The sequence below is a fragment of the Ptychodera flava genome, chromosome 18 (assembly GCF_041260155.1).
Source record: "Ptychodera flava strain L36383 chromosome 18, AS_Pfla_20210202, whole genome shotgun sequence".
NCBI classification, from domain to species: domain Eukaryota; kingdom Metazoa; phylum Hemichordata; class Enteropneusta; family Ptychoderidae; genus Ptychodera; species Ptychodera flava.
Genome location: NC_091945.1, coordinates 4,477,701 through 4,493,361, shown reverse-complemented (window position 1 = coordinate 4,493,361; position 15,661 = coordinate 4,477,701). Strand labels below are relative to the sequence as shown.

Sequence of the window (15,661 nt, the reverse complement as noted above, 5' to 3'; positions counted from 1 at the left end):
AAAGTCTTGAATTTGCTGTGAGAAACATTTTCTTATTGTAGTTTTCATACTCACGTATGTCACATTTTTCACCTTGCCATCCGTCTTTGCACGTGCAGCGGCCATTTCTTTTGTTGCATGATAAAGAGTTGAATCTGTTACATCGACAAGGTTGACAATTCCTACACTGTTCACAAAGATTCTCGGCAAATTCCCATTTCGGACATTCTACAGGCAATTAAAGGAATGTTTCAGTGTCACTTTGTTCAAAATATAAGTTCGCTGACTTTGTGTTCGTATGAGTGTGCACAATAGAGTGCTGATAGGCACATACTGTATATGCTTCGCCTACAATTTGAGTGGGGCAAAGGGTTATTACAACTAAGATTTGAGAAGGTCGACGTTAAACATTATAATGTTCCCTTGGTCTTGCTGAACGTGTACCAAAAAATTAAAAACTATTAAATACTATGGGCGACTACAACCTGTCGCATTGACAAACATTCATCGCATCACTCGTACACTGTTTGGTTTAGTGTGTTACGGTACCCTTTGACTGTGAGCTTGATCAGATAGATATCTTTACTGTGACTTAGGTGTGGACAATTTGAAGTAGTTTTCATGAGAAGGGTCGGTCCCGGAAAAGCTTGAATTCACTGATAATCATTGCAACTTGAAAGGGCAAGAAGCTGTAGTATTGGCAATTTTTTTTCACTATTTAAATAATTTAATTTTTAACCTCGGGCATTTTTATAATCTAATCTAAGCATATTAAAGTACACCAGTATTCAGCACATCGGCCCAAGCTCTACTTGTACATGTTTACTTTAAATTTATTGTTGGCAGGTAAATCTTGTCCAGACTAGATATGAACAATAAGAGGGCATTTGCAGTGCTTTGAAGAGTAGAACAAGAACTTACAAAAAACAACACTGAAAAAATAATAAACAGATAAGGATAAATTTCAACACGTCCAACCGTCTGAACGGTGAACTCCAATAACGTATGTTGTAAATGCGGTATACGTTTTAAAATACGACTAAATTTAGCTACGCAGCATCCACGCGTTACGAGAAAAGAATCAAACTTATCCTTTTGATCGTACATCGTACAGCACAGATATTGTCTGAGACCTAGCGTTGAGGACAATACAGAACTGTCAAATGTACGATCTTGAACATAAAGCCGAGTATATGGTTCGTAATCATCTCATATAAAATGCATCTTTCAAATGCATCTCTCAATTTCGAATGCGACGATGAAAACAGTATCTCAGAAAACCCGTTACGTACTGTCGATAGCGCGATCATGTGCCTGCCAGTGTGTGTATGCTCTCCTGCAAGCGTGTCAAGCGAGCTCACGGATTGACGAAAATGCAAACCTCGCAGTGAAGACAATACAGTTTGACAGGGTTATTTCACGTAGAATTTGTAGATTTAGACCGTCTTCAAACACAAGCATGTTGATTGTGAGATGTCTGTTTTGTTGAATAAACTGAATAAAAATAGTGAGATCGTTTCAGAATTCCCAGTCCCCACACATAAAATATCTTGAGATCAAAGATCAGTGGGCCAAACGCCATCAAAAGTTATTGGACTCCGCTTTTACTGATAACAATATTTAGGCCAAAGCAAGTAAACTATTTTTTGCACCCAATCTAAATGCCCATACAAAGCCGGTTCAGCATTTAAAAAGTAACACATATAATACACATAGGCGTTGCACTTTTCTCATGAAACACGGCTAGTTTTCTATCGGGTTCGAAATCACAACATACGGCAGTAGTCACCTCGCGGAGAGGCAACGGACAGAACTGTTCGGCTAAATCCCCACTCTCATACATGCATATTCCTGTGCAAAATGACAGTAGACAGTACTGTTTTACGTCACCACATTAGTCAACACTTTTACAGTCACATTTCGGTTTAGCGACAGAATATCGCCAAAGATAGAAATTCTCTAAAAGCTCTTTGTGTTTTCCTCGATAATCTTCCTAGAATAAAATACTTGTTTGGCTTCAATGTACAGTGAAACGCCATTACAATAAGTTATATGATAACGTCAAATATATACAAAAACTTACCGTGACAGTAGATGTATTGTATTTCATAGCTTTGTCGGTATCTGATATTAAACGCAGTTTTGTAAGAAGCCCTAGACATCATAGATAAACAATGCAAAACTTCAAAGAATGAATGCCATGTCATGAAGGATGAAAAATGACATCCCATGCACTTGATGCATACTTGTGTTCATGTTCATATTATGTTCAATATATACCGATAACAAAATATATTAACCAGTTGTCATTTGAATGTCGAAGTAACAAGTCTTTAAATTGATAATAAGAAGTGCCGTGCAATTGATTAGTATGAAGGTTCGACGAATTAAACCATGAATAAAGATCTTACCGTGTAGCTGTACAGTGATCCAAATATAAAAATCCACACGTCGTATAATATAGTTGGTAAGTGAGTTGTTGGACTGTTTCTCTTAGGGCGATTTTCTTGCTACAAAATGAACAGCACTGAAACATGTTTGTCTCATCGATGAGAACAAAAGCAAGATAAAAGAGGGTGGCTATCAGAATTAGAGTGACGTATCTGAACTAAAACTTGCCTCCAGTTCCATGCTAATATTTACTGATGACAAAAAAGCGTTTCGCTTTTTTTGTCCAGGAATTTTCACTCTATGTATTAAAGTATTCTGAAATAAAGATCGGCAAATTTCTATGTTAGAAACAAGTTCTTACAGTCAATAAATATAGCCGTAGAAACTTTACGTCGTTTCGTTTTGAGTTCGGTTGAAGCACTTTGGATTATTTTATCAACACTGCAAGGGTAGATTTAAATTATTTATAACCGTCCTGATTAGTATTTCGGTACCCCTCATCATAGAGTGGAAGGGCCTGAATTCGAATTTACTTTGCAACATAAGCTGATCAGCCAATCCTGCCGAGTTCCTATTTCAAGTTTGGAATTGATCGTGTTTAAATTGCAAGGGTATAAGTTCAAAATCGCGAAAGATTTGATATAATCCTAGCTGTTCAACGTTTAACACGATGCACAACAAAGCCCTTATGTGAACGGTAGTTTCCAAAGCAGAAGACAGACAGTTATAATTCCGCTAATGTCTTTCTAAATGTTTCGTTTTTAGGTCTTATCAACATTCACAGGGTAGACACATTATTTATTATAGCCATGATAAGCATTTAAGTATTTCAGTGCCCCTCGCTATACATTAGAAGTGCCTGAATTCAAATTTATCTTTCAACATATGCTGATCAGCCAGTACTGTCGAGTTCCCACCCAGTTTGGGACTGGTCGTTTTTAAATTGAAAAGGGATAAATTAAAAATCGCGAATGATTTGTATAGGCCTGGCTGACCAACATTAAATACGATACAGAACAAAGCCCTTATGTAAGCGATAGCTTCCAAAGCAGAAGATAGAACAATATAAATCCGCTAATGTCTTAGCAAATGTTTTGCCCTACTCGGGCTAACTGTGGAAAAACTAACCTACGCTAATCAAATATTGCTTACCGTCTAAAATCAACGCAAATAGTTCTTTAGTCACATTTAAGCATGATGTCAAAAGTTCAAGCTCTGTGCTTCTGTTTTATAACAACTAACTCCGATAATTGACGATGTTACGAAGTACACTAATAGCGACCTTTACCTTTACACTCAAGGCGTTGAAAGTCTACATTGATATGTTATTGTTATTGATGGAAAAATGTCGTAAACACTAATTAATCGGTTTAAGTTTTTCATTTGTTTCACTTCCCTATAATATAGGAAATCTTGTTTACTCATATTTAAGTTTAAAATAGTTTTCTCTTCATGTTCCAGTAAACGACGAATATTTTCCTGAAACTAAGAAATCAGACATATTGATTAAGTACATATGACCTTTCATAGTACACGAATCCAATATATTGTGCTGAAATTGAAACGTTGCCTCTGTAAACAAATAAGAATAATATTATTTCGCGATCAACTAAACATCGACCATGTTGAAACACACCGATCAGGGTCATGTGATGAAAGAAACTCTCGTTCCAAAAGGTTGCAAAATCATCTTGAAATATCGTCATCGATTTGGCATTGTTTCACGGTTTTGATTGTTGTATAAGGTCGTTATTTTGCTCCGGGGAATCAATACAATGTGTAACATAGCAAGTGGTATTTAGGACTTGGGAAATAAGCTGGCATTTATGTTGTTTATTTAGACGTAAAATTGTTCCTACAAGTATCGGAAGTCTTATCGGAATTTTAATAAAGCGCGATACGACCCTCTCAGTATCTCCAAGTATGACATTTCTATTCCAATTAATCACCAATAAAGAAGTAGGATAGAAGTATGAACGAGAAATGAAAACCACCCATGGACCACTAAAAACTGGTTTGTACAGAAAAAATCTCGCTGTTGACAACTGGACTCGAATGCATACCCTGGGAAACCCCATAATTGACCATTAAAAGTCATCAAGGGGTCACTCTGGGTCATTTTTTCAAGATGGCGACGTCTGCTGTCGACAGAACTTCCACACTCTGTTAGTGCTTTATCAGCTAAATACTAATTATAAATTTAAATTTTATGCCTCGAATATGATCAATTCTTGAGAACGTGATTTGAGAATATCCACGTCAAGTTTCTGATACAAAGTACATTTTTCTGTTAGTAACGGAATCAAAGTAAAATGTAGTTAACGGAGTTGTTTCTAAGATATATAGCTTTTGTGCATGGTTCTACGACTACGTGCAAATTGCGTCAAGATCTCAGTACTCCGCTTGAGCTTCGACTTACCGAACTTTCGACTAAATACGGCCCCTGGAATCAAGGTGTTGGCCGTCAGGTACACAAGAAATTGATTTTCTTCAAGTTAAAGCAGAGTTGTTAAAACAACTTAACAAGGATATTCTCCGAACATTTTCTCAATTAATGGGGCATATTTGAGGCATAGAATTTCAATGAAAAAGTAATTTCGGTGATAAACATTTACCAAGCGTGAAATTTGAGTCGGAAGCAAGCTTCGCCATATTGGAAAAACGACTCGGCGAGGTCTCTTGAACAAATGTGGTTGGTCAAGTAAGGGGTTTCTCTGGGTACAAGGTGGGATCCAATTGTCAATAGCGTGATTCTTCCGGTCCATCGCAGGGTTTTAATGGTCTACGGAAGGGTTTCCATTCCCAAACCTTTTTCTATCCTACCCCTGTCATACATCTTATAAAAGCCATTTATACTGTGCTCAAACGTACCTCCTTCCCCATACCCCCCCCCCCGGATGTCTCAGTCTTTTGGAATCACAGTCCGTGACCAAACAAAATATTCATTAACGTTATATAGCAGATCTCAAAGCAATAGAATCTTACCTGACACTCCGGCTACATCTTTCAGTCTTACTCGGCGTACAGCTGATTAAAATATACAGAAGAAACAAATTTAATATGGAGGTATTCAACATCATCTTCTAAGCCTGGAAAGTGAATGATATTTAAGCGTGTGCATTTGCAGGCTAAGGTGCTGCAAGAGTGCCAGAGGTGTTGTCGTATTGGCAAGGTGAAGAGGTTTTACTTCTATGCATTTGAAGATGTAATTGTCAGAGATTCAGCGCATGCTTGGTTTTTAAAATATCTGATCCTCAACAAACGAGTCCAAGGTGCACTCCTTTTACACCATTTTAACTGATATTAATAGTGGTGGCATGCAAACGAGCTCGAGTGTTAAAGCATTGGCGTGCATAGAAGCCGAAGCGCCGTGTAGCATATTTTACACTAACGGTGTTATTATAAGCGTCCCTACTGCTTAGAGTGCACTCATTGAGTCTTGAGCTTAGAGGTCTATGGTCTATCAAAGTTAAAGAAGACCTTCACATCTCTTGCATGTGAGATTTTAACACATTACTTCACACACTACTTTTGACATACTACTTCACCAGAATCCCTTTGTAGCTCTACCTCTCGCTAACCAGGTTTGAAAATACCTTTCACCCACTCGAAGTGTATAACACAAATCTTCCATCGCCTGTTGAAAATGTGCTGGCTACGTACTGTGGTTTGTCCATATTAACGTACACTTGTAAATTTACTCGTTGGTGTTTAATGCTATAGACTGACACGTACTCTGAAGTTCACCCTTGCACACAGTGGCAGTTTTTTTTATTTTGTTAATTCAGCTGTTGAGAGCTGAGACCAATAATTGGAAAAAGAGCGTATATTGAAGATGGAAGTGATAAATGTTGATCGAACATTTCTACAAACAATAAAATCGTTTTCAAAGATATAATGCTCTAAGAGGCACGAGTCAACCCCTGCTTTTCACATAAATGAGTTCGCGTATCCCATAAAAACAGAAGCTCAGTCTAAATGTTTGCAGTGATGTGTATATCGACAGTATAGACTATAAACATATGTCTTCTTGGTAGATTTCCTGTATTGTAATGATTGTTGATGGAAAAGACTTCAAAAAAACTGCCTAGAGGCCTTCCTGACAGTAACAAAGTGTATCTTATCAAATGCCTCTACAGGTGAAATGAACACGCAGTCATTTATGTCGGCATGTTCTGTTGCATTCCTCCATTTATATTATAATTAAAATAAATGAAAACTAGAAGAATTATAAATGTGAGTGAATAAAGAAGTTTTGCTTTTCTATAAGGTTTGACATCGATCATTTAAGGTATTAAAGTACTGCCGCACTCTCTCTTCATGTAGGAAACAAGTTATAAATTAGAAGAATAACAGCTTCATCATACAGACCAAAATAAATAACCTGTGTTTTATATTACGTTATTAAGGCAGATACAATATTATGACAAGCCCTTCAACAACCGAAATCTTTCATTTCAAAATATGCAAATTAATACATTACCTCCTACTGCAATATGTTTTTCCTGAAGTAAGAATCTGCCAGTATCTTACGTTTAACAGTATGAAGCAACAAGGACAAGTATATCAAGTCCATTGGAGACAGGAAGTAGCTATGGGTGCAGTTTTTCTAGTCCATACATTATCAATTGTGCGTGCCTGATAACACCACAAATTCCTCTGACCGTAAAGTCATAAAGAATGACGGCTCTTTCACGTACTCATGATATATATCTGAGGTAACGCAAACCTAGACGACCAAGTTTTCACATCCTAAAACATATCCTAAAACTTCTTATGATTGAAGACCGGGAAGACTGAAAATGTTTGTCCCCTTGGTGTTGAACTTCTACCAATACAATGGAAAGCATTGAACGACTGCATGTACTTCCTCTGTAATGTACTAGTTTGCAAAGTCTTTGAAGAGAAGCTTGTTCGCTCTTGTTGACCGACATTTACTGTTACTATTACGATTTTATTGGACGCATAAAATAGACGCGAAGTTTTGATTTGCCGCTTGTCACCATGCTCATTTATTGCGCCGAAATGAAACAACACAACATTAACGGGGTCAAAACTGGCGAGCGTGGTGTCAGGGGTCAGACCTTGAGTCATGGGTTTACTCACTTAAAGCTCTAAACACAGGAAGGATCATACAATTTGAAAGTTCGTTTATTTCAATGTTAAATATCCATGTGTATTAAGAACAGAGCTTTTTTTAAATCTGATATTATTTGCCTTCTTTAGAGTCAAAAAAGGCTTTCCGTGAGAATAGGTTTTAAGGCATAAGTCTTACAGAGCTGTTTTCCTATCACTGGAAAACAAGTCAGTCCATTACGGGTAATTTTTCCTCTTTGGCGAATGAGGAGCTTTTAAAAGAAATGCAGATGAAAATGTCATACAAAAGTTTCAAGATGCTATAATATTTGCTAAAGTCTGATATTTATACTTCTGATGTACTGGAAATCGTACAGTATCCGGTAAAAGAGAATAGTCATAAAATACTGTGAAGAAAAATAACAATTCTCAAATATATTCACATATTTTCATATGTGATCGGAAATTTGTTTGATTATCGTTCACGTTTAGAAAAAAATCAAATTTCCAGTGATCGTACTGCGGTGCGTTCAGGAGGTGGATCACTGGATGAAGACAACTTCACTGAGTTTGTGTCTGTTGATAATTGACAATCATTCCTTTACCATGCATGAAGTGTAATATCGTTCAAAACTTTGTTTAGGAATTTTGACAGTTCTCAAAACAACAGTAAAAGGGCTAGGGTTGCCAAAATCTTAGACATCAAAACGTTAATGTTAGGTTTGAACTTCGATACTTCAGACGTCGAAACAGGTTTTATTTGGTATCATTTTCCTTTGTGTTGGTTTTAACACCTGTAATAATAGCAAAACCTCATGTCATGGTGAAAGTGCAAACAGATGCTGCCGCGAATACACCGAAAGGCTGAGTGCAAATTCACCGAGAACGTCGCGTTTCTGCTGCCTCGCCACGAGGTTCTGTTCTAAAATAAATCAAACAAATAAAAAAAAATTTAAGTTTAATCTATAGTTACTTTTTAATAAGTTGGTTACAACTTTGTACCAAACTGACGTGAGTTCAATGCCTTGAACAATAATGATTCGTTACTATAGAAACTGGCACGAACAAGATGAGAATCCAAAATATCAAGCTACTCTGTGCTTTGAATTCAAATGCGGTGCGCTCTTTATTTTTAATTGAAAAAAAGATCTTGAAATAATATTGAAAGTGTAACTTTCTCACCCATGGTGAGACTCTGCTGTCATTATTACCGCTACCAGATGAGAAAGTATGGTTCTGGCCGACATACGATGGGAACTATTTAGCAGCCTAATTCTCTGCGATGACAGGAAATTCCCACTGTTTACAAGTGAGACTTGGACTTCTCCCCGGTGACACAACGCCTGTAGTCTCAACAGTGACTAGTGAGAACGTTAGTGTGTGTCTTCGTGAAATTGTAAGTCTCGTGTTTGCATATCTGCTAAATAGCTGTGTACAGGCGCACATGTTCACATCGACTATTTAAAAGTTGGGCTCGTTTACAAATTTTACCTTTTTTTCGTAGTACCCGTTCCTATATAGTTGCCGTCAACAGTTTAGGATAGCAAGAACGACTTTTGGCTGGCCGTCTTTGAGTTAGCTGCATGCATACATTGCCCTTTTAAGGGTCACCATCTGAGGTAAGACCTTTACTTCAATAGGCCAAACCCGGAATTCGAATCGACCACGGTACAAACAAAGCCATGTGCCAAAACGCGCATAGACGTACGTGTATTTCCATACGTGTTAGTACACATGTTGGCTTGTTTGTACCGGCATCACGTGATTATTTGGGCGTACTGAGTCTGTAGAACACACCGCGTCCTTTTTATTCGGGGTAGAACCATTGTTGTAATTTTCTTATAAGCGAGACAGTTTGACTCTACTTCATGCGTGTCCCATGAAGTTGCAAATGACGACAGAATATTTACAATGACTACCTGGCGATGAATTCTCGCCGTTATTTCAAAGTTGTTACTTTTGTGTTTGATTTTGCTTCGGAAAGGATTTATGACTTTAATATAAAAGAAATGACTGAAATACTTGTCATGTATACTATACTTTATACATTTGCTTGAAGTTGTTGTCATTTTTGTATTTTCATTTTTCTCGGAACCGACTATGTAACGCGTGTAACTAGTGTTACTTAAGTAAGATGGTACTCCTGCAAGAGCTAAGACTGTGTAAACTTTAAATGGTTGAGAGCTGCATTAAAAGCAAATATTTACACTACATATACGAATTTCCAGACTAGAACAATCCGTGGGCCAATGATTCGAAGGGTTTAGATCGTACATATCATATGTATGTATGTACGCCACACAAAATAAATTTAACACAAGCTCTTCCTCAATAGATGAACTTCAAAACGTTTAAAGTGTCCTTCGTCAGGTTGGACAGTTACCAGTGTTGGTCACCGTGAGCAGTAAGATTTTCACAGGCACATAGGAATTCACATCGTTCTTGGTTTGTGTCACCAGTCCGTCATACGGTTACATAAGTACTCGAAGTTGGTTTGCTCATTACGTTACTTTCCTTTTTGCTCAAAGCCCGTCCCGAGAAAAAGAGTTAAAATTCCATCAAACAAGCACCAATGTGACGAAACATGAGCTATGGAGGTATTAATGACCACTGGGTAGCGTGTAGAGATCGACTAGGCTTATATTTCCATGCTGATGGCGTGAAAGGAGACTGAAATCAGCGAATGTTATTGATCTGAGATGCCTCTTTATTCTGAACAAAGCTGAAGAATAAGTAGTACAGGTTGTGGGCAGACAAACATATGGTGTCTTATGAATAATAATTGAAAGTGCATGAACAATAATGACCAAGCATTATGTCACGTGTTAAGGTTTGCAAGGAAAATACTGGAATTTTGAATGGTTTCTTAATAACGGATTATTGCTTATTATTACTTATTAAAAAGGAAAAAAAAGAATAAATAGGGTCGAATAGACCCCAAAGGTAAAACCATTATGACTGATCAATATGGAATTAAAACAGATTGAATAATCAGTATCATTTAAGGTATATAACCATTTTATAGCACAAAGACACACGCAAAACACGAAAATAATTATAAGATTTTCTAAAACCTCTGTCTAATGATATTACTGGGTCTCCTATCCGGATTGGTACATATCTAGCAATCCACAACTGTCAAGAATGGCCCAATTAAAGGGCAGGTTCTTTTTTAGCTTTATCACTTAACTAATTGACTAAATTTGCACAACTTTCAATGGAGACAAGGGACTAAAATCTCATAAACAGTCTATGTCAATAACCACTAATTCGAGAACAAGAGATGAGGACTGCCCCCTTAAAAGTCTTATTCGAAGATTTTCCCGAAGTCCGTTGTTATATAAATATAACGACAGTTAAGATTGAAAGAATAAACTTTTATGGAAGGTAGCATTGATGGTGATGAGGTGATTGCGAAATTGAAGAAATATACTTTGGCAGACTGTTGGTTAGATGAACGGGAACCAGTACGCTTGAACTGCCAATAAAGCCAGCGTATGCCTAGAAAAGCAGGTGACAAGTGAATACGTCTACGTAATTTGGCAAAAAACTCCAAAAATTATTGTTGTAAGTAAAGCCATGAATACAAGTATCGTTTAGTGTCCCTTGGGAAAAATAAAGTAAAGAACTCTACTGTGCTTATACGGCTGCAATATATCTTTGTCGTAAAATACTTTGATCGATTTATTGAAAGCCTCTCTTTCTAATATCAACAAGACGCCTATCATATTTTCGTTATCGATTTCTTGCTACCAAAATGTTTTGATATGTTTTTACTGTTAAATGGCATGACGTAAAGCAGCGGAAGCCTGGTATCTTTTTAAAAGGACAAAGTTACATAAGTTGGCCTGTACACGTCTTTCTTAACGTTTTGATGGAACTTGAAAGGCAATACGGAAATGGTCTTGTAGCTCTCTTGCTCCTTTTTATAATAGTGTTACTTTAATAGATTTCAACTAACCTAATATGTTCTGAAGAGATTGCATAATGGAATGATGCAGTGAAAACGGGTGTGATGTAATTTGCACAACGAGTAGACTTTTGATTCAACCCTCATAAATAGATTCGGTATTTTGGCTTCATGAAGAAGAGTCACGGCAATTTCTTGTATCAAATGGACTGTTTCTTAAAATGTACATGTGGTGAACCAATTTATCCACAGTGCCATTATTTGTGTAATTTTTGTAGCATATTCAGAACCATACTTGTGGAAACATTACTTGAAACTGTTTAATTTCCCTTCGAATACAACATTTCATTTCTTGCCCAATTAAATGGTAGAGGAATTTCATTCGAATTTTGAAATGTATTTTTTAACTTCAAAAATCGGCGGTACAATTGTTAAATATATTCATAATATTCACCCTTTAATGTCCTGTCTAAATAGGTGGCTGTGCTTATGCGTATTTATTATTTTGCGATGATTACTTAACTAACTTACTTAGGATTTTCTCTAATTTGATTGATCTTTCAACGACGTCATTCCGTCTTTTAGAAATTGCTGCACGGTTCATACGTTTCCCTTTAATATTGACGTATCTATTCACAACATCGAGTAATGATAATTCTTAATATATTTTATACAACAAATAAATGCCACTACTAAATCGCTTATCCTCGAATGCATCTATGTCGGGTCAATGTTAGACTTAATGGCGATCGTTTCATGTAGTACCATACAATTGTGATCATTAACAATATGAAAGTATTTTCCTACTCAAGAGTGTGTTTTATCTTTTTGCATACACATTTTTTCGAAAGTTTGATAGGTGTTGACAGAACCATCATTTTCGATGTTCATTAGAATATCTCTGTGTAATCACTACTCAAGTTACTCTCTCTCCCTAACGGGGCTTGTCGGAGTCCCATGTAAAGTCCAGCATTTGTTTTTTCAAGGGATGTGTACAGAATATCAGTCTCGGAGTTCTCATAGTTATTCACTTCGGGTGTCTGTAGTCCCGTTGAAAGTTCATTGATGGACTCTTCATCTAAGCTAGTGTACTCGGGTTCTGACTCTTCGTCATCATTTCCTTGGTCAGAATTTTGGTTGCCATAGACATTGGTGTGTTGGAGCTCAATGTCATCGTATCGATCTTCTCTAGTTGAGTGCTCTCGACCTAGGATGAATAAAAAACATATAGTACAACTGTAAAACAATATTGACGTGAAAGAAAAGTTTCTTTTAAATTGTTAAATATCCTACATATCTTGTGTATTATGGTTGCATGCTTACCAAGTGCTCCGTGTCTGCTATTACGGTTATTACTGACCTTATCACCTCGAGATAATTTCCTCCTGCATAAAATAAAATTAACATCATAATATTAGAGAAATAAAACGTTTAATAAAAGTTAAAAAGTTCAACGGTAACACCTTCTTGACAACAAGTGTCATAATTATTAAACATTTTGTCCTCTATAAATGATATGACAAACGTCAACTGTGTCTTTGAAGCCGTCAAAGAGAATATCCCTTTCGAGGTCTAAGCTGTCTTTTTCTATGCTGGCGAATCGCTGATGCTATTGTTCATAAACATCCTTGTTGATATTTCTAACACCGGTTAATAATGACCTAATAATAACTGGATTTAGAGTTCTAATCGTGTTTATCATTTCTATAATGTGTCATTATAACGGCGACTCATGGTGTCAACTCTCTAGACACTGCTTCTTGCTTTGAAATTTAAATTTATTTGACTGTAAAAGTGCTTTACTTAATCCTGTCTGTTTTTAGAATGTATTTAGTATTTTGGGACAGTTCTGACCTTTCTCTTTTGCTACACACAAGAAACGCCTGAGACATCAACAGAACAGAAACTGCACTATAACACTATTTTACACTACATCTAATATTTTATTCGTTACATAAAGAAGGCGGCCAATATTTTATTTGCTCGACAGGCTTTCGAATGTTTCCGGTTTAATTTTGATTATTTATTATTAAGAAATCTAGTCCAAGGTGGAGCTAAATATGGATTTATACTTCAGACTGATGTTGGTATACCAGCTACATTGTTTTATTGTAAGATATCACAATTCTGACCGTCGTGACGAAACTAATTTTCAACACGTCAGCAGGGAAACTTTACTTTTAGAAAGATCAAGAATTAAATAATGCATTGCGTTGCGATGTAGAACAGTTTTAATATCTGACGACACAATGTGACAGGAAATGTATAAAAGCCTAATCTTTTCTTGGTGTATCAGGTTTTTTCCTATACTCAGATGATGTTAGGCAGAGGACAATTCCTTTCATAAGTACTTTATCTTACCTTATCAATTTGATGAAAATTGCAACTATTATTAAAACTGCCATGACCAAAGTCAAGATGGAAATCCAAGTTGTCAAAACCGTATTCGATATTGCATCACTTGCTTCGCCTTCAGCATCTTTACTCTTGGTCTTGTTTTGAAATGCAGTGCGACCTTTATCAAATAAAAAGTTGCAAAACAAATCTCTGAACTAATATTTATCTTGAATTGCGAGTCTACGCAACTAAGCCACGAGTTACTTACTAGTCCTAGAAATGGTAGATATATGAGAACAGATCTTTCGTACTTAAGAACAGCGTTACAGATGATGCACATCCTCTATTTTTGTAAAGTCAGCGACCGATTGGACGATCCAAACGTTAAGAGATATTCCCTTCTAATCAGTAGTCACGGCTTTAAAACAAAACCGTATATGAGTGATAGTCTACGAAGCAATTATGTACCGGTAATGATAGATGTACATAGAAAATGTGTGACATTATCTTACCTAATAGAAGCGTAAGTTTTAACTTTCTATCAATATTCATGACTTGCGAGCATTTTAAGAAATTTCATCAAATTAATGAAACGATCATATTAAATATTTTACCTGCTATCCATTCACTGCAGTATTAGCCCGTCCATCCTTCTACACAGGACTATGTTCCATTTTGCCTGTCACAGTGCATCGTTGTGCTTTCAGCGCACATGCAACACTCCTCACACTTTTTGCCGTGCCATCCCTCAGGACAAACTACAAAAAGATTACAATAGGCAATGCAATGCGTGAGGTCTTTGCAAAGTTTCAGGTCACCCTGGTGTAGCAAGCGCAGTTCCTCGTTCGATACACACATTTAATTCATTTTCAATTTGTATCACTGAACGTCACAATTATCACCTGGCTAACGGTTTCTAAACAACGTGTTTCCTGGTAGTGGTCACCATAAAAATTTGTATCTTTTCTGTATACTCAGCGTACACTTAAATTTTAAGATTTTATCAAAACAAATAGTATAACTGCCGCAGCTAAACTAATTTTTTGCTGGAGGGAGATAGCTCAATACAGCAAACTGTGTTTCTGTTAGTAGTGATTGTAGTATAACATATTTTGTGTTTGTCCGTTCGACAATATTATGGGATATACTTTATGTAGCAGAGGTAGCTCCGCATATCGAAAGCATTTTTGTATAGGTGGGAAATCTCTTCTGAATTACTCATTTCGTGTTGAATTTTTTATCATTGTGTGTCTCGCAATATTATGGGACATACTATTGCAAGGCTGACGTCCTTAGACAGGTGATGTAAAAGAGTCTTATCCATTTGGCGAGCGTTTCGAAACTTTAATTTATATTTTCATCGAATTATCCTATTTTTTAGCGTATAGAATCCTGATGTGTTAATATTGTGTTCTTTAAGGGGATGGTGGAAGCAGTTTATGAGATCTATGTGATGTACATTTGGTTTTCCTCACGATTCTTCTGGTTCACCTTGTGTTCGTTTACAGTGATTCCTTTGGTTTTTTTACTTCTGTGTTGTGTCTATTTAGGTTATGTATTCTAGTTCAGGCAAGGTTCTGCTGTTCATGTTGATTGAGGGACCGTGTGTCATATACGCTTCTATCAATGAATCCCATAGATTACTGTTACTCATGCATGCCATTGTTGACTTTTTTGAAAATGGCTCGGGTACCGAAATATTATTTCTAATTCCTTTATATCGCTCTTGAAAGGCTGTATGAATCGTTTAACTTTTTTTTGTTTTCTAGGTTTCTTCTAGATTTTACTCTATTAACCATAGACCCTCGAGGAAAACGAGTGTCTATTATTTAATGCAAAAAAAGATGTCTACGATACTTCTGCTGCCTACAGAAGCTACAATTATTATATCAAAGCCAAGCTTATGTAAACACTTCTCATCTCAAGCAATCATCCCAAGAGAGTCCTACTCGTGGTTTATTTTAGGAC

At 36.5% G+C, this 15,661-nt stretch overlaps 3 protein-coding genes across 3 annotated transcripts in view; all 3 read right to left on the bottom strand.

Annotated features, from left to right (window-relative positions):
- LOC139116700 (multiple epidermal growth factor-like domains protein 10) overlaps positions 1–5,584 on the bottom strand; it is a 31,940-nt gene extending 26,356 nt beyond the window's left edge. The window contains exons 1-4 of the mRNA XM_070679294.1: positions 5,356–5,584; positions 2,391–2,489; positions 2,063–2,133; positions 55–207 (exon numbers count right to left, since the gene is read on the bottom strand). Of these exons, the coding sequence (XP_070535395.1) occupies positions 55–207; positions 2,063–2,133; positions 2,391–2,489; positions 5,356–5,450 (418 nt within the window). The 5' untranslated portion in view covers positions 5,451–5,584. The remainder of the gene's footprint in view (positions 1–54; positions 208–2,062; positions 2,134–2,390; positions 2,490–5,355) is intronic.
- The window catches only part of LOC139116701 (uncharacterized), a 125,722-nt gene that overhangs the window by 41,251 nt on the left and 68,810 nt on the right, over positions 1–15,661 (bottom strand). The gene's annotated exons all lie outside the window — the stretch shown is intronic.
- On the bottom strand, positions 11,827–13,808 carry LOC139117772 (uncharacterized). The gene is made up of 3 exons (XM_070681031.1): positions 13,718–13,808; positions 12,680–12,741; positions 11,827–12,563 (listed from the first exon to the last, which is right to left on the bottom strand). The coding sequence occupies exons 1-3, from the start codon at positions 13,759–13,761 to the stop codon at positions 12,247–12,249; spliced, it is 423 nt and encodes a 140-aa protein (XP_070537132.1). The 5' UTR covers positions 13,762–13,808; the 3' UTR covers positions 11,827–12,246.